We start from the raw sequence: 19,100 nt of genomic DNA on the forward strand, positions 1-19,100 counted from the left end.
CTGGATTCCTGCCAAACAGGTACCCGGGGCCTATGTCCTTTACCTAAACTGCATTGAAAACAAAACACAATTGGCACTCTTTAGCTACTGGTCAGTCCCCTGTAAATGGTACCACAGGTACCAAGGGCACTGTGGCCAGGGAAGGCCTCTAAGGGCTGCTGCACTTATTGTGCCACCCTTAGAGGCCCTGTACCTTTACACACACTGCCTTTGCAGGCTGCGTGTTTTGGTGCAGGTAAAAGTGATGAGTCGACATGGCACACAGCCCTGTGTGCCATGCCTACAGCCCACTGCCCTGGCATAGGTCAGCCACCCCTCTACCTGGGTGCACTATACCAGTGGTGAGGGTACCCCTGTACCCCTACAATGTCTAAGTCAATTGTTAGACATTGTAAGTGAGGTAATGCCATTAATGGTATAAGATGCTGGGAGTTTGTCATTACGAATTTCATAGTACCATAATGGATATATTGAAAACTGGGAAGTTTGGTATCAAACTTCTCAGCACAATAAACCCACACTGAGGGATTTAATGAAAAATGCACACACAGGGCATTTTAGAGTTGCCCCCCTGAAAAACGACCTAACACTAGTGTCTAGGTTGAGTGGCTGCTTGCCAGCTGCCACCACCAGACATGTTTCTGGACCCCTGGGTCAAGGGCCTGTTGCTCTCGGGGTCTGAAACTATGCAAATCCTGGGACGAGGTGCCAAGCCTCCTCCCGCCAGGATTGGCAGGGTCCACGAAGGGGAAGCTTCAAAGGCTTGCTGCCTTTCTGAGTTTCCCCAGGCCTTTTGCTGCTTCCAGCAACTGTCCCCCACCGGTTCTGACCCCCCACTTTGGGCGGAATAATAGGCGGGGAAACCAAGTGAGGAAAAGAGGTGTGCCCACCTTTGCCAACCCCACCCCTCAGGTGGGGGAGGCGAGGTGAACCACAACTCTGTCCCTGCCATCTTCCAGATGGGGTGACCCAGCCAACCAGAGTGAGGCATATGCCCCCTCCCACTGGAAGGTGGCATAATAGGGGGTGCACCCACCCCAAGGAAGGGACCTCTTGGTCCCACCCTTTACCTACCTGTAACACTCCTAAATTTAGTATTTACGGGCCACACCGAACCTTACCTTCAAACGACCAAGAAAAAACGAAGGACTGAAAAGTCCTACTGAAACTAAGAAGAGGAGGACACCCACTGACTTGACCCCAGCCCTTCCGGCCTGTCCGCACCTCAAACCTGCTCCAGCGGAATTCTGGGGTGTCCTGCAAACAGCAACCTCAAGAACCCCGAGGACCTGCCCTGCCTTCCACAGAAAAGACTTTGTCTCCTGTGAGCACCGGATTTGCTCACCAACAGACTCAGATTCCAGCCAAAACCATGAGTCTGCACCTGTCGCCTGAGATTGAGTGGCCCAACACCAAGAGGAGGTCTCCCCGACAATCCTGACCTGAGATCTGGTGATCTCTGACCTGCCTCGAATCTCCAAGCAAAGCCTTCAACCTCTTTCTGGAGGATCCCCGTGACCGAAGCTAGTAAGAAAACCAGATACCTAAAGACACCCCTGCACCCGAAGTCCCACGGTGTTGGCCCAACCAACAGTGTCCCAGCATCCCCAGGCATCCCAACTTACCTCTCCAACCAGTGGTCACCTCCAGAAGATCTTCGTCCCTGAGCCTGCAGTCTTTGTTGAAACTGGCGAATCCATGTTGAAATCAACAGGGCACCGACACCAAACTAGCACCCTGCACTGAGCCGCCCCTGCAGGTGTCCTTTGGGTGCTAAATTGGATCCCCCCCTTTGCCCTGAGCTAAACTCCAGGAGCTTTGCTCCCACAACCTTGTGGTCTGCTCGTGATCGTGTATCCCCCATTGGATACATTGGGCCTCAGCACTCTGCACCCGGCCGCCCTAGTGCCGCTGAGGGTGTTTTGAGAGTGCATCCTTGACCTTTGGGGAACCCTGGTTCTAACCCCAGAATACCGACTCCCACCACGAAGTACTTACCTGTTAACCGATAACTTCATTTCTCTCCATAGGAATACATTGACTGTTTTCCCTATAAAAATGTTCTGTTTTAAGTGTGGAGTTGGTTTTTGTATTGAACTGTAAAAAAAAATGCAAAGAACTAAAATTTGCTTACTTACCTTTTCTCTAGGAAATGTCCCAGTGTGATATCTAGGGGTATCACACTGAGTAGAAAAAGTAATCCAGAAAGTAATCTGCAAAGTAATCCAACAGTAATTTCCACTAGGCTGAACTGTGAGTGTCTGACATTTGCTGATTGAGTGTGTACAACAAATGCTTAACGCTACCCTCTGATAAAGCCTTAGTTCTCACCCACACTACCACAAATAGAGATTAAGTTGCTATCTACTTTTACCTCTGCCTACCTTTTCGGGTTCCACTGGACTCTGTGCACACTATACCTCATTTTGGTATAGTATATACAGAGCCAGCTGCCTATTTATATATTCACTGAAAAAAACAAAGGTTACAGGGGCGCAGGCGCGCAATGCCCATTGGGCTCAAAGGGCTTCAGCCCTCCGTCATGTGTGTCAGCCTAGGTTGCGACAGCTTCCTGGGCACACACACAGTACTTCACATGTCTTTAAAAGACCATTTACTTGTTAACGAGGCTTTGTTGTTTTTCACCTCTTCTTAGAGCCCCTGCATCTCCACTCTGCCAAATGCTGGAAGAATCATCCCCCCAACATTTTTAGTAGCCCCCCCCCCTGAAATTTGGCTCTAGTTGCGCCTCTGCAGGGACGTTATAGGTAGGCTCGGATTTCTCTTGTACAAAACGAGTGAAATTTAGCTGTTATAGTTACCTGAGCTAACTAGAACTCACGCCCCCACAATGCACTGCTTACGATGCATAATAAGCCCCAGGAGGGGGGCCTGTCTGCCCCCTCCTTTATTTCATAATTGCCCCCTAGTACCTGGCCCACCCGGGGGCTGATAATTAACAAAGCGTGGGAGCCTGCTGTTTGTTTTTTTATGTAAGGTTTTGGTGCGATCTGGGGATCCCACCGAAAATTTTAAATAAAGTTTTTTTTGTCCCTGTGGGACCCCCCCCCCCCCCCCCCCACCGAGGTATTTCTACCCTGCCCCCTTTTCTTCTTTTAATGTTTTTTCTGGGACTTGGCTCAAGCCAAGTCCCAGGATGGCTACCAACACTTCCTGGTTTAAAGTGTCCGCAGCCAATCTGATCTCAGCACGAGATTGAAAGGGGGCGTGGTTCCACACCATCCCTAGATATACAAATTTGGATTTCGGTTAATATCTCTAAAACTACTGAACGGATTTACACAATATAACAAAAAGGCACTTCCCTGGACCAATATGTACCTACCTGCCAAAGTTGGTGCAAGTCCGTTCAGCAGTTTGGGCTATAGCCGTGTCGAACGGTGGGAGTTAGACCACTGACTCACTGTCAGTAAGACTGCTCTCCCACCCTCGCAGCTCCACCACTAAGTGAGGCCCTCTGTGAGCCCCTGTAGTGCTGGTGTTCGAGGCCCTCCTCCACCCGCAGGTTACACCTGCGCCTCATCCCTGGTGCTCCAGTGGACCCCTGACCCCTTCTTCTCCTTTCTGCTCCCTTTTCACCCTTCAGCCTCTTGACCCTTCACTCTTTTCTCCTCTTTTTCTCTGCCTTCTGCTCCGTTTCACCCTTTCTTTTTTTCACTTTTTCTCTGTATGTTCACTCTTTCTTGCTCTTTTGGCCTCCTTTTCACCTGTTTTCCTGCCGCTGCTGCCCCCGTGGCCCCCAGCGCAACCAGCCCAATCCAGTTCCCCTCCCTGCCTCCCAGCCATCCAGCCCTCCCCGACCCCTACTTAATGGCGGCCACTGCGCGACCACGCAGCGGACATGCGCAGCGGGTGCGCCAAAGTCAAGCCCGTATGTGCCAGTCTGCGACCAGCGCCAGGAACCCGGGACCTCCGCCCCGCCAACGCTATGACCCAGCAGCACTCCACGCACTCAACCCTGGCTGCAACAACAACTGCAAGCTAGCATCACCAGCAGACACCCACAGACCCTTCAGCTGTCACTGCAGCTGGCACACCTGCAGCACCGCCAAGAACATGGACCCAGCTCAACCCGCCCACAAGAACACAACCGAACCGAAGACCCTGCAATACATCTTACTCAACGCCTGATCCCTCCTCAAACACGCCACCGAAATCTGGGACCTCCTCGACAGCACCACCCTGCATGTAGCGTTCTTCACCGAAACCTGGACTAACACCACCTTGGGACCGGACATTGCCATCCCCCAAGGATACAAGATCTCCAGGAAGGACCGCCCCACCCACCTTGGAGGAGGAATCGCCATCGTCCACAAATCCACCCTCCACCTGAGCACACTTCCCCGACGAGCCCACAGACCTGATGGAACACCTTCACTTCAAGATACTGGCAAGCCCCACCGCCACCCTCCGAGGAACCCTCTTCTACCGACCCCGCGGACCCTTCGCCAACTCCATCATGGACATCATCTCCCCGCAGGCCATCACATCCACCAACTACACCCTGCTGGAAGACCTCAACTGCCACCTCGACAATCAACTGGACCCCAACACCACATCCCTCCTGGACAACCTCCACAACATTGGACTCCGCCAGATCGTGACCGAGCCCACGCACTCAGCAGGACACACTCTTGACCCCCTCTTCACTACAGGAAACTCCATCACCTTCAGCCACAACACCGAACTCCCATGGACTGACCATCGTTGCGTCCACTTCACCTTCAGAACACCCACCATCCACAAACACCAGCACCTGCTCCCACGAATAAACTGGACCAAAATCACTGACGACCTGCTCACCTCCTCACTCATCAATTCCACCCCAACCATCGCGGATAACAACGACCCCAACACCGCAGCCCAAACCCTGCATAGATGGATCTCGGACAGCACCAACACCATAGCCCCCCTCAAGAAAAACAAAAATACCCACACCAAGAAAGCCAGATGGTTTACCCCCAAACTTCGAGAGTCCAGACGCACTTGCCGCCGCCTCGAAAAGGCCTGGAGGAACACCAAATCCACAAAAGCCCACAACAACTTCAGAGCTGTCACCAACGCCCACCACCAACTCATCAGAGAAACGAGGAAAAAAGCGATTGAAGACAGATTCTCCTCCCATGCTCACAACAGCAAAGAACTCTTCAACATCATCAAGGAGTTCACCCAACCCACCAGCGAGTCTTCTGACATCTCCCCTCACAAGACCTCTGTGACAAACTCAGCACCTTTTTCAACCACAAAATCAAGAGCATCTACGACAACTTCAACGAAGACAACCAACACACTGAACCCTCACCAACCACCCCTGACACCTGGAAACCAGTGATGGACAACTGGACAGTCCTCACCACCGAAGACGAACTGAAGACAATGAAGTCAATCCACTCAGGGGCCCCCACGGACCCCTGCCCTCTCCACATCTGCAACAGAGCCGCCGACACCATCGCACCCATGCCCTGCCACACCATCAACCACTCCCTGGTGACCGCCACGTTCCCCGATGACTGGAAACACGCTGAGGTCAACGCCCTCCTTAAGAAACCCTCGGAGGACCCCACCGACCTCAAAAACTACAGACCCTGCTCCAGTTCCCAGCGAAAGTCATCGAGAAAGCCATCAACAGCCAACCCGCCACATTTATCGAAGAGCACAACATCCTCGACTCCTCCCAATCGTGCTTCAGAAAAAAATACAGTAAGGAAACCACCCTCCTCGCCGCAACAGACATGTGCACCCTACTGGACAAAGGATAAACAGTAGCCTTCATCCTCCTCGACCTCTCAGCGGCGCTCGACACAGTCTCTCACTGCACCCTAATACACAGACTCGACTGGATCTGCTCCTTCCTCTCTGGCAGAACGCAGTGGGTCAGACTCCCCCCTTTCCTCTCGGACTCTACACCTACCACCTGCGGTGTCCCCCAGGGCTCCTCCCTCAGCCCGACACTCTTCAACGTCTACATGGCTCCACACGCCCCCATCGTCAGAACCTACGGTCTCAACATTGTGTCATCCGCAGACGACAACCAGCTCATCCTCTCCCTATCCAACGAACCCAACACTGCCAGACACAACTTTCGAGAAGGTATGGAAGCTGTCGCCAAATGGATGAAAAACAGCTGCCTACAACTAAACAACAACAAAACAGAAGTACTCATCATGGGCCCCAACCCTGGCGCCTGGAGTGACACCTGGTAGCCCCCCGCTCTCAGAAACCCGCCAACCCCCAGGGACCACGCACGCAGCCTGGGAATCATCCTAGACTCCGAGCTCAAAATGGACCGCCAGATCAACTCCGTCTCGTCTTCCTGCTTCCACACCCTCCGCCTCCTTCGTAAGACCTTCAAATGGATCCCCCTTGAGCACAGAAAGACCGTCACTTACGCCCTGGTCACCAGCAAACTCGACTACGGCAACGCACTCTATTCCGGAATCAACAAAAACCTCACCCACAAGCTACAGAACATCCAGAACGCCTCCGCAAGTCTGATCCTCAACCTGCCAGAACACTGCCACATCTCCCAGCCCCTGCACACACTACACTGGCTCCCCATCGAGGCTAGAATCATCTTCAAGATACTCACCCACGTACACAAGGCCCTCCAGGACACCAAACCAGTATACCTGAACAGCCGACCCAAATTCCACGCACCCCAAAAGGACCCTACGATCAGCACAGCTCTCCTACGCTGTGGTCCCCCGCACCAGAAAGACCAGATCAGGAGGCCGCTCCTTCTCCTTCCTCGCGGCCAAAGCCTGGAACGTCCTTCTGCTCCACCTCAGACAGACAACATCGCTGAATGGAGGGATACATCGCCCTAACTAAAACTACCTACTGGCGACTGCCACTAGGTAAAATATATATATATCCTACTGGCGGTCGCCAGTAGGTAGTTATAGTTAGGACCTAGATACCATAGGAAAATCGTAACATTCTTTTCCCAATAACTTTGGCGCCGGATGACGAATCTTCAGGAAATTTTTAAAACTGGTGGGACGCTCCGGTCAGCTCCTATCCTGAAAGTTTTTGGGTGATTCGTCAAGCGGGGGTCGAGAAAAAAGGGGGGTCCTAAAACGCGTTTTCTCCATGTTATTTCCCATAGGAAATTGTGGAACAGGCTACAGCCCGAACTGCTGAACGGAATTACACCAAATTTAGCCCTTGGTTCAGAAAGAGACCTTTTTTTCAAATGGTGTAAATCCGTTCAGTAGTTCCTGAGAAATTCAAAAAATAGAGGTCAAAAAATCAATTTCCCATAGGAAACTTTAGACACGGTTATAGCAAAAACAGCTGAATGGAATTACACCAAGTTTGGCATAAAGGTGCTGCTTGGCTCAAAGCAACCTTTTAAAAAATGGTGTAAATCCGTTCAGTAGTTTTTGAGAAATTAAGAAATAAAGATAGTGATATCTATGGCTACGGAGGATCCCCGCACCCTCCCAATCAAGAGCTTCATGCTAATTGGCTGTCAACACTCCAAACCAGGAAGTGTTGGCAGCCATCTTGTGCCTCGGTAGAACCGAGGCACAAGAAAATAGAAAAAGAAACGCGAAAAACAAGAAAAGGGGGCAGGGCAGAAACACCCTGACCCCCTAGGCCTGCTCAGGGGGTCCCACAAGGACCCCCAGGGCCAAAAAAAGCATATTTTTCAAAACAATCTGCGAGATTCGCGCAGCGCGAATTTTGGCTGAAATGTTTTTAAAAAAGGAAGTGAGGGCTCCCGAGCTTCGTTATTATTTAGCCCCCGGGTGGGCCAGGTCCCGGAGACAGAGAACAAAAAGTGTGGGGGGCCGCCAATCCCCCCCCAAGCCCCGGGGACTGCCACCCCGGTGCTTTCATTAATTGATTGCGGGGTACACATGGCACCCCGCAGCCCCGGGGACCGCCACCCCCCAAGGCTTTTAAAAAAAAAAAAAAAACAGTGTGGGGGGCTCGAGCCCCCCCACACGCCCCAGGGACCGCCACCTCCCCGGGGCATTAGTCAAATTTGGGGGTCCGTTACGGACCCCCGAGCTCCGGGCACCACCACCCCACCGGGGCTTTGCGTTCAGTGGGAGGGGGGCCGCGTGGCCCCCCTCCTGGAGCCAGTGATGGCCCTGGGAACCGCCAGGGCCGGCTCTTGCAGTGTCCCTGGGTGCCCACCCCCGGGACACTGCTGTTTGCAATGACAGGGCGGGAGCCTCACGGATCCCACCCTGTCATTGCAAACTGCATAGCTTCATTGAAGCGAGAGCAGGGAAAACTGCTCTCGCTTTAATGAAGCAAAGCAGATTGCTTTTCCACACGGGGAGCTGCATATTAGCAGCTCCCCATGTGAAAAAGCAATGCTGGCTCCTGCAGGACGCGGGAAGCCGGCAGAGACCGTGGGGGCATTGGGGCTCCCCCCACAGTCCCCAACGAGGTGGCCAGGCCCCGGGGGATGGGGTTCCCGGGGCCGAAGTGGCCTGAGGAGGGGGGCCATGCAGCCCCCGTCCATAAAAATATAACAGAAATTGGCCATGCCCCAGGGGATGGGGTCTCTGGGGCCCGAATTGGCCACGGGAAGGGGGCCCTCTTCCCGTTAATAATTTTTTTTTATTTGAGGGTCAGGTCCTGGGGATAGGGTCCCCAGGGCCCCAAACAAGTAAAATGAAAGGGGGCCACACAGCCCCCCTTTCAATTATTATTTTTTTTTTAAATAAGACATGCGATGGTGCCTAGGCCCCACCCCCTCACAAAAACGCTCTGCAAACGCGCCCTGTGGCGCGTTCTAAATTGGGGAATTAATTCCCCTTCAATACTGGGGGTCCCTGGGGGCCAACTAGCCCACCAGGTACCTCCAGTAAGCACCACAGGGCTGCGTTGCAGAGATGTGGTCCAGAACACGCCCCTTGTTACACCTCTTTGCAACGCAGCCCTGTGGCTCTTACTGGAGATACTTTATGGGCTAGTTGGACCCCGGGGACCCTCAGGATTCAAGGGGACTTAATCCCTCAACTTAAAACGTGCCATGGGCGCGTTTGCACAGTGGTGAAGGTAGGGGGCGGGCCTGAGGTGACATGTGTGCAAACACGCTCTGTGGCACGTTTTAAGTTGGGGGAATTAATTCCTCTTCAATCCTGAGGGTCCCTGGGGGCCAACTAGCCCACTGTCACTGACCATGTCATGAGTGATGTAATATGTGAAGTCATCAGCAGTGCATTGCGGGGGCGCAAGTTATAGTTAGCTGAACTAACTATAACGGGGGAATTTCACTGGTTTTGTTCGAGTGAGATGTCCTGCTAACTATAACTTTCTCTAAAACCTATGGTTTTTTCAGTGAATTTCTAAGGTTTTTATAAAGGCTAATTTCTAGCTATAACGTGCCTGAAACCTTTGGTTTTTTCAGTGATATATATATATATACACACATTTACACGCTATAGATACATCTGCTACTGTAGCCGCAGGTTCCAAATACATTGACTGCCAACATTTGGCTTTGCCAGTATTTGTTTTTTGTAAAACTGTAAACAACAACTATTTTTGTATGCAAATGCACATTGTGCTAGAGCAGAATACCCTCACTCACCCTCACCCACATAGAGTGAAGCCAGTCACTGAATTGATCTGACCCGTAACCCCATCCTGTATTGGTTGGAAGGAAAAGATAAATGAAGCTGACAGACCAATGGATGAAGAGAGATGGATGAAAGCAACTTTAAATGTGTGTGTATGGTAACCCCAGACCTAAAAGTGTCCCTCAGTGAGTATGAGCCAGTATCATTACTGAATAATGAACTACAAGTAAAACCACATCAAACTCTCACTTCTTTTTGTATGGTTCTTGTTAGTCATTTCCAGGACATCCGATTGCAGGGAACTCCAGCATTATGGCTGCATCCCCTCTCAATCTGGGAGATATCAAAGAAGATCAAGAGTCAAAGTTAGGGAAACAAATTTATAGAACCAGGAGTAAGGAGAGTGTGTGCGAGAGATGGGTAAGCTAAACCATCGAAATGTGGAGAAAGTCAGATTTTAGCCAAAATACTCTGTTATTGTTGAGCTGGGGATGGGGGGGACCCTTCAGGTGTCATGGGTGTGACAGCAGCCATACCACAGCTACAGGCAGTCTACAACAAAGAGGATCATATCTGGGTCCGATGCAGTTAGTAATAGTTTTCCATTCTGTCGAGTCTCATGGAAACAATGTGTTTGAGGCATGTGTGCTGTAGATGAACATGCTTTGTATACTCCTGCCATATAGTATTGGGTTTGGATGTTTGCAAGTTGTTTTTCTTTGAAGAAGTCTTTCCTAGTCACGAGATAAGGTGACTCCTCCTTTCGGTGATGGTGCGCATGGGCATCGACTCCATTGTTAGATTGTTTTTTTTACACCATCGGGTTTAGTCGTGTATTGCTGCACTCCGGTTCTATACCATTCTTCAGGTTTCCTCGACGAGCAATCCTCTCTACCCTTGGTGGTATTGTTTACATATGCGCTCCCACTTCACTGCGTATCGTTTCGACAACGGAATCGACTTTTCGATTGGAAAGCTTTGTGGATGGCCTTCGGGCCTAACAGCACCGGGTCAGCTCTCTGTCGATGGATCGGACTCCGCTTAAATTCTGTCCTTGGTGCCATGCGAAGTATCCACGCACCGGCTCACAAGAAGTGTGCAACTTGTGCTTGTCTCCCGAGCACAAAGAAGAAACCAGCAACAGTTGCAGATCGTTCCGATCAAAGAAAACTCTTCGCCATCGCCTGGCTCAACGTCGAGAGATGCAGCATCAAAGCATCGAAGATACGCCTGATATCTTCGGCCAAGAGGACATGGATGCATCAACAGCAGAGGAGGAAGCATTCTCTGAACAAGACTCGGAATCGGAGCGCAAAATAGACCTCAACGTCGAAGAACTGCCACAGGGACAAGGTGACGTGAGTACAGAAGACTCCTTGCCCCCACAAACTCCAAAAAAACACAAGGCTTCGGCACCACCTCTCCCTCCTGGCCAAGGTCAGCAACGAGATGACGTTTCCGATGCCTTTCCTCCGGGGCCATGTCCAAAAGAGACCAGGCAAGCCTTTTGACTCGGTACCAAGTCATCAAAAGTCCTCCTCGGAATTGAAGCCCTCCAGTTCCAAACATAAGCCGAAATCCTCCGTGTTGAAAACCAAGCAACCTTCAGAGCTGAAACCTTCCGCGCTGAAAGGCCAGTTTCCTCCGGCACCAAAGACACCGGCACCAAAGATTTCGGTGCTGAAACCGAAAGAGACCCCTTTGGATCCAAAAGGGGACATTATTCCATTAACACCAGATTCTAAGCAACAAAAGCTATAAACCCAGAGGCTGGCCATATTCATACAAGGCTCCCTCACAAACGCAAGCTTCAGGATGAGGACACTTTCGACAAGATCCCTTTAGAGAAAACAATCTGTGGCTACAAGTCCTTTTCATCTAGCATCACCACTCCCTCCTTCTCCACCTGAGAATCCCTTGCAAATTACACCTCAGGATTCCCCACAATCTCACCATGAGGATGACGATGTTTATGATGGAGGGATACATCCCCCAACAGATCCATGGACAGATTATACAATTCATCCCCAGGTGATAATGTTCCAGACCTTTACCCAGCCAAACCATCTACTCCAGACGACAATGCATCCCATCAAGAACTCATTGCCAGGGCTGCACAATATAATGGGGTGGCAAAAAATATAAGACCTTCCCTAGGGACCCTATATTGATCAAGGGCCAGTTGCCATTAGATTCCGTAGTAGTGTCTAATGCTCGTAAGTGGACGAATTCTCAGACATCAGGAGATGCTCCTCCCCCACATAAAGAGTCCAAGTTAATTGATGCTTCTGGCAAGCACATAGCTGCTCAAGCTGCGCATCAATTGCGAATATGCAGGGGCTTTTAGCCATATACAACAGGGCAGACTGGGATGAGATGGAGCAATTGCTTCAATATCTCACATATGAGCATAATGTTAATGCACAATACTTAGTAAATGAAGGTAAACTCATTTCTAATTACTCTGTACGATGTGCTCTAGATGCTGCAGACACCTCTGCTAGAGAGGTTAATACCAGCATCGTGCTCAGGAGATACACTTGGTTAAGGTTATCAGGGTTTAAGCCAGAGGTCCAACAATCAATCCTTAACACACCTTTTGATAAACGTAGATCAAGTGTTAGAGAAAATGAGGTGGTCAAATCAATGGGAGCACTCCAGTTTCCATCTAACAGAGGCTCCTTTCATCGTTCCTTTTACAAAGGAGTGTCCAAAACCCCGTCCCTAGATCAAAATACCTCTACTTCCAAAGGTAACAATCAGTCCTCTCCCTCCAGAGTATCTTTTCGAGGAAGTTATAGAGGCAACAACTTCAAGTGTAGGGGTAAGGGCAACACACCCCATAACTCCCCTTCCCCCAACAAACAGTGACTTACCCACGCTTTCCCCCGATTACGCCACACCTGTCGGGGGGAGACTTCAACAATTTGTCCCCATTTGGCAGTCTATAACAACAGACAAATGGGTGATTGGAGTTATCCAACATGGTTATTGCCTGGAGCTTACCAGCAATCCCCCAAACATTCCACCTCGGTCTCACAAGTTGTCTCCACAACACATACACTTACTAGAACAAGAGGTCCAGTCTCTCTTACTAGAAAGGACAATAGAGCTGGTTCCAATACAGTACCAGGGCACGGGGGTTTACTCTCTGTATTTTCTCATTCCCAAAAACTACGGTTCCCTAAGACCTATTCTGAATCTCAGAGAGTTAAACCGTTATATACTGTCAGAACACTTTCACATGGTGACGCTTCAACAGGTACCCCCACTTTTACAAAGAGCATACTTTATGTCTACTCTAGATTTAAAAGATGTATATTTTCATGTTCCAATTCATCCGGCTCATTGCAAATTCCTCAGATTTGTGATGGCAGGCAAGCATTACCAATTCAAGGTGCTTCCCTTCAGAGTGACTACAGCGCCCAGAGTTTTTACCAAATGTCTAGCGGTAGTCACAGCGCATCTCGGAAGGCAGCAGATTCACGTCTTCCCCTATTTGTACGACTGGCTTATCAAAGCAAGCACTTACCAGAATTATCTATAGCACACACAGATCACAATAGATCTACTTCATCAACTAGGCTTCACCATCAATGCACAAAAATCTTACCTGTATCCATCTCAGATGCAGTGTTATCTAGGAGCCAGTCTAGACAGTCAAGGCTCTAGCCTCTCCCAATATATCCTGAATACACAACATTCAGGCTATAATTCTACAGTTTCAACCTAACGAACCTTTACCAGCCAGGGTGTTCATGCAACTGCTGGGAATGATGGTGTCTTGCATCGCAATTGTACCCCATGCAAGGCTTCATATGTGCCCCCTACAAGAGTGCTTAGCACGTCAATGGAATCAATCACAGGGTCTATTAACCGATCTAGTGTTGGTAGACAGCTGTACCCATCGCTCTCTGCAGTGGTGAAACCCACAAAACTTATCAGCAGGCCGGCCTTTCATCAACCATATTCCACAGATCGTGCTCACAGCAGGCGCATCTCTAACAGTTTGGGGGGCTCATTTAAAAGATTACACAATACAAGGCCAGTGGAGCAACACGCACAGAACTCTCCACATCAACTATCTAGAGCTTTTAGCAGTTTTTCTAGCACTCAAAGCTTTTCAAAATCACCTCATAGCTAAAACTGTCCTAGTCAGAACGGACAACATGACAGCAATGTATTATGTGAAGAAGCGGAGGGACACTCTCTCCAACTGTCAACACTCGCTCAAGCCATTTTTAATTGGGCAATACATCTCAAGATGTATCTTCCGGCAGAACATCTCCCAAGAGTAAACAATCAAATTGCCGATCTCCTCAGCAGAAGAAGGCAGCACATTCACGAGTGGGAACTTCTTCCCCAGGTTCTCCTTCTGTATTTTCAACAATGGGGATTTTCACAAATAGACCTATTCGCCACAGCTGAAAACACTAAATATCAGGGATATATGCTTATTCTTTTCCTCCTCTCCCGCTCATTCCCTGTGTGGTTCGGAAACTCTGGCAAATATCCCTCACACTGATTCTAGTAGCTCCCTCATGGGCCCGTCCACCACGGCACACCACCCCGTTGGAGCTGTCTATAGTTCCACATCAAAAACTGCACCTTACCTCCATTCTCCTCACATAAAACCATGGAGAAGTCAGACATCCAAATACTAAAGAACTGAATTTAGCGATCTGGCTCTTGAAGTCATATAGTTTTGTTATTTAAATTTACCACCAGACTGAATGAATATCTCAAAAAGGCCTACCAACAGAGCTTGATGTGCAGCAAAATGGAAAAGATTTGTTGTATACTTCAGTAAAAACAAAATCAATCCTTTTAGATCATGAGTATTCACAAACCTTCTCTCAAGGGCCACATTTATAGTGTGGTTTGTGGCCAAGGTCCACACCGGTGGACGCGGGGTCAGTGGGGAGCGGGGCTATAGTAAAAGAAAAAAAACTGTTACCATGAGGTTGAACACAGGCCCATGAAGCGGACACATTAGTCCACTGAGCCACCAGACCCGACATACATACATCTATGTATCTCTATCCCTCTATCTATCTCTAGCTCTATCCCTCTTTATCTCTGTCTCTATCTATCTCTATCTATCTCTGTCTCTATTTATCTCAATATCTATCTCTATCTGTCTCTGTCTCTATACCTGTCTCTGTCTATCTATCTCTGTGTATGTATGTCTGTCTGTCTCCCTCTCACTGTCTGTCACTCTGTCTGTCTCGCTGTGTCTCTCTCTGTCTGTCTCTAACTCTATCTCTCTCTGTCTTTCTCTCTCTCCTGGTGCAATTGTCCAAATTCTGAATGTGCTTACATCTAGCAACACAAAACAGGAAGCTTCCCAAAAGGCCCTTTTAAAGTCAGCTGTGAAAGCGCTTATAGCTAACTTTTAAAGGGCCTTTTGGGGAGCTTTCTGACGGTTCCGTTTATGACATCACAGAGGCCGGTAGTAAACACAGAAGATGGCCGCAGGAGTATGCGTAGTGAATACGTATTTAATAGGTAGTCACTACCCATGCTCCTGCGGTCATCTTCTGTGTTTACTGCAGGCCTCACTTGAAACATAGAAACTGCAAGGCAAGGTCCGCGGGCCGCCAATGAAGGCCTGCCGGACCGCTGGCAGCCTGTGGTCCGTACTATGATTACCACGGCTTTAGATGCCTCTATACAAAACATTATCTGTTACCTGTTACATTTACAGCGAACGGACTGGCTTATACATCTTTTCGGTTGCACCTTGCAGCAGTAGTTACAAAATAGGCAACATCTGTCAATATTCAGAGTTCCAGTAATTAAAGCTTTCATGGAAGGCTTACAAAGAGTAATACCACTAAGGATTCCTCCTGCCTGCTGTGAAATCTCAACATTGTTCTCACAAGGCTCATGGGTCCACCTTTTGAACCATTGCACAAGTGCCCTTTGCAAGTTCTCTCATGGAAGGTTGCTTTCCTCATTGCGATTACATCACTGGGGAGAGTTGGTGAACAACAGGCATTAACTTTAGAAGAATCCTTCTTTCAGCTACACAAAGACAGGATAGTTCTCCGCACAACCCTAAATTCCTTCCAAAAGTAGTTTCTGCTTTTCATATAAACCAATCGGTTGAATTACCAGTTTTCTTTCCTCAACCTGATTCGGTAGCATAACACGCTCTTCACTCGCTTAACGGTAAAAGAGCTTTACTGTACTACATAGATAGGACAAAAGACTTTCGCAAAACAACTGTTAGTTGCATTTGCTCCACCTCACAAAGGCAATCCTATCTAAATCGGGTATTGCCAGATGGATTATTAAATGCATTCAAACATGCCATGCTTAAGCTAAAAGAACTTTAACGATACCCCCTAGAGCGCATTCCACTAGTAAGATCGGGGCTTCTGTGGCCTTGTTAGCTAACATTCCGCTAGCTGACATCTGTAAGGCAGCTACATGGTCTACACCACACACATTTACCAAACACTATTGTGTAGATGTGTTAGCACGTCAATGGGCTAATGTAGGCCAAGCAGTACTCAAAACACTGTTTCAAACAACTGCAACATCTACAAATTAGCCACCACTTTGGGAGTATACTGCTTTTTAGTCTATGGAAAGCATGTGTATCTACAGCACACATGCCTCGAACGGATAATGATACTTTCCCAGTAAGCATCTGTTCTTGGCATGTAGAGCTGTAGATTCACATGCGCCCACCCCCTACCCCAGGTACCTGTAGTTGTTGCAGTTCTTCATTATACATTTATACGCATGGACATCTATGTTCAACACTTACTTACTCCATTCTCACCGTCTTGTGGGAAAACAATCTAACAATGGAGTCGGTGCCCATGCGCACTATCACCAAAAGAGGAGTCTCCTTACCTCGTGACTGGAAACACTTCTTCGTAGAATAAGAACTTGCAAACATCAGGACCCAACACTGGATGGCAGGAGCATACAAAGCTGTAAATCTACAGCTCTACATGCCAAGAACAGATGCTTACTGGGTAAGTAACATTATCCTAACCGCACAAGGCATTTCTACTGACAAGATTTTCTCATATTTCAGCCAATGTACTTGTTCCTGAAGCTAGACTCCAGTAGCCCACGGGAATCCGCCGCATTCCAGAAGAGCCATCCCTTGACATCTTTTACCACACCTATTTGCGATGGATGCAGTAATCTTGTTTGAGCAGCACAAACTTCCCCTTCCATTGTCCTTTTGCTGGGGAGGTACATAGACAAACCAGACTTCCTTTTTTTTTGTAACAAAATTTTATTGATTTTTATTTTTCTTTGCAGAAAATAGCAAGACTGTGTGTTGTACATTATATGACAGTCCAGGTAACATATTCTAACAGTTCTCATGCTACACCTTACAAAAGTCCAACGTCTTATGTTATATGTAACATTATTAACTTCTACTTGCACGATGATTTAACCTTTACTAAGCCAATTTGAGGATAGTGTGGTAGCATATCACCACTCGCCTATAACAGTACAGGACTTTGCGCACTCTTATATTACTGTCTTACCTGGACAAAGTATACTTAAAAAAAACACACAAGTGTAGTACACCCACCTCACCCGCTGACTGCATATGTACATACACCAAAAAAGAATAATTCTCTCCAGAGTCGCTCGCCAGCACTGGCGCAATCATTTTTTGCATTTTCATCCCTCTGATACAGATACCCAGGGTCAGGCCATTCTAATCTATAGGTGTAGTCGCCACCTTAGGTATTACTGAGATTAGTGTCCAAAGGTCTACATGCCTCCAACATGATGTCCCAGTCCATTGCAATCGGGGTCTTGCACAATCCCCTGGCCTCTTCCAACCTCAATGCAGCGCTCTCTGCAACACCCCACCACGTCAGTTCACTGTGTCATGCATGGTGATCGCTCGCATCGCCAAGAGGAGCGCCAAGTTTTCAAATCTATATCGCACTTTATACTTAGAAGTTCCTTTCCGTAATCTAAGGATACAGCTCCCCACCATATTTATTTATTTGCGGTTTTTATAGAGCGCGACACTCATCCCATGGGATATCACGGCGCTTTATACCAAAATAAGGACTGCTGATGGCGTATGCTGAGATGTTTAAGGATTGGGGAAGAGGTGGGTTTTCAACTTTCTACGAAACTGGAGATAATTTGTAGTATGTCTTAGGTCAGTGGGGAGCTCATTACACCTTTTTGCTGCTAGGTAAGAGAAGGATCGGCCGCCTGTTCTAACTTTGTAGATGCGTTTGATTTTAGCCAAAGCTGATTGACATGAGCGTAGGTTCCTATTGGGCACATAAAATTCAATTTTCCCTTGCAGAATTGTGGGGCCAGTCTTGTGTAAAGCCCTATGGGCATGGCTAAGCAATTTGAAGGCAACCCTCTGACGCATCGAGAGTCAGTGAAGTTTCTTTAAGCATTCTGATGCCGAGTCTCGTTTACCTTTGTTGCAGATGAGTTTGGCCGCCAGATTTTGCAAAACCTGTAAGCGGGAGAATAAATGTTTGTTCATCCCTACAAACAGCGCATTGCCATAGTCCAGGCGACTGACCAATAGGGCCTGTGTGACTGAGCGTCTGCAATCTAGGGGTATCCAGGGAAATATCCTGGCGAGAAGTTTTAGTATGGCAAAGCCCTTGCCAAAAAGGGATCGGACGTGATCCTTCATGGACAAGGCATCGTCCATGATGATTCCCAGGTTCCTGGCATGTTGTTTTGGAGTGGGGGCCAATCCCAGTGAAGGTGGCCACCATGTGGCATCCCACATACGTTTGGCACCACCGAACAGAAGAATCTCCGATTTACCTGCATTCAACTTTAGGCAGTGATCATGCATCCATTGTGCCATTTCGGAAAGGCAGTCATGTAGCTTGGTTTTGGTTACATCTGGCCCTTCGTCCATGGCCACCATCAGCTGCGTGTCGTCCGCATAGGAGCAGATGCCAATGCCCCACTTCCTTCCGATGTCAGCAAGAGATGAAATATAGACATTGAAAAGAGTGGGGCTCAGTGAGGCGCCCTGAGGGACCCCGCAGCCGATGGGGTTGGGCCTTGAATGGAACTGACCCATATGTACTGCCTGGGTACGGTTGCTCAGGAAAGAGTGTAGCCAGTTCAATGCCGTGGATTTAACTCCCTTGCTCTGAAGTATGTTCATCAGACACTCGTGGGATACCGTGTCAAATGCCGCTGACAGGTCAAGCAGTATCAGCGCCACCGCTCCACCTTGATCGGTGGAGGATCTGATACTGTCCGACACTGCAAGCAACGTTGCCTCGGTGCTGTTATTGGCTCTAAAGCCAGTCTGGGAGGGATCCAGAAGGGAGTTACTTTCTAGGTACCTAGTCAGCTGTGCATTGACCAATTTCTCCAAAGCTTTAGAGAGGTAAGGAAGCTGGGAAATCGGTCTGTAGTTCTCTGGATTAAGAATGTCGGATCCCGCTGTTTTCAGAAGGGGGGTCACAGAGGCGTGCTTCCAGGCATCAGGGAAGGTGGCAGTGATTAACGATTTATTGAAAAGTTGAGTGATCAGGGGGCAGAGCGTAG

At 48.8% G+C, this 19,100-nt stretch overlaps 1 protein-coding gene across 1 annotated transcript in view; it reads left to right on the forward strand.

Annotated features, from left to right (window-relative positions):
* The window catches only part of LOC146838947 (uncharacterized), a 254,203-nt gene that overhangs the window by 99,019 nt on the left and 136,084 nt on the right, over positions 1-19,100 (forward strand). The window contains exon 4 of the mRNA XM_085599990.1: positions 10,688-10,924. Coding sequence (XP_085456116.1) covers positions 10,688-10,924 — 237 coding nt within the window. The remainder of the gene's footprint in view (positions 1-10,687; positions 10,925-19,100) is intronic.

The sequence above is a fragment of the Triturus cristatus genome, chromosome 4_2 (genome assembly GCF_964204655.1).
Source record: "Triturus cristatus chromosome 4_2, aTriCri1.1, whole genome shotgun sequence".
In the NCBI taxonomy this organism is placed as follows: Eukaryota; Metazoa; Chordata; class Amphibia; order Caudata; family Salamandridae; genus Triturus; species Triturus cristatus.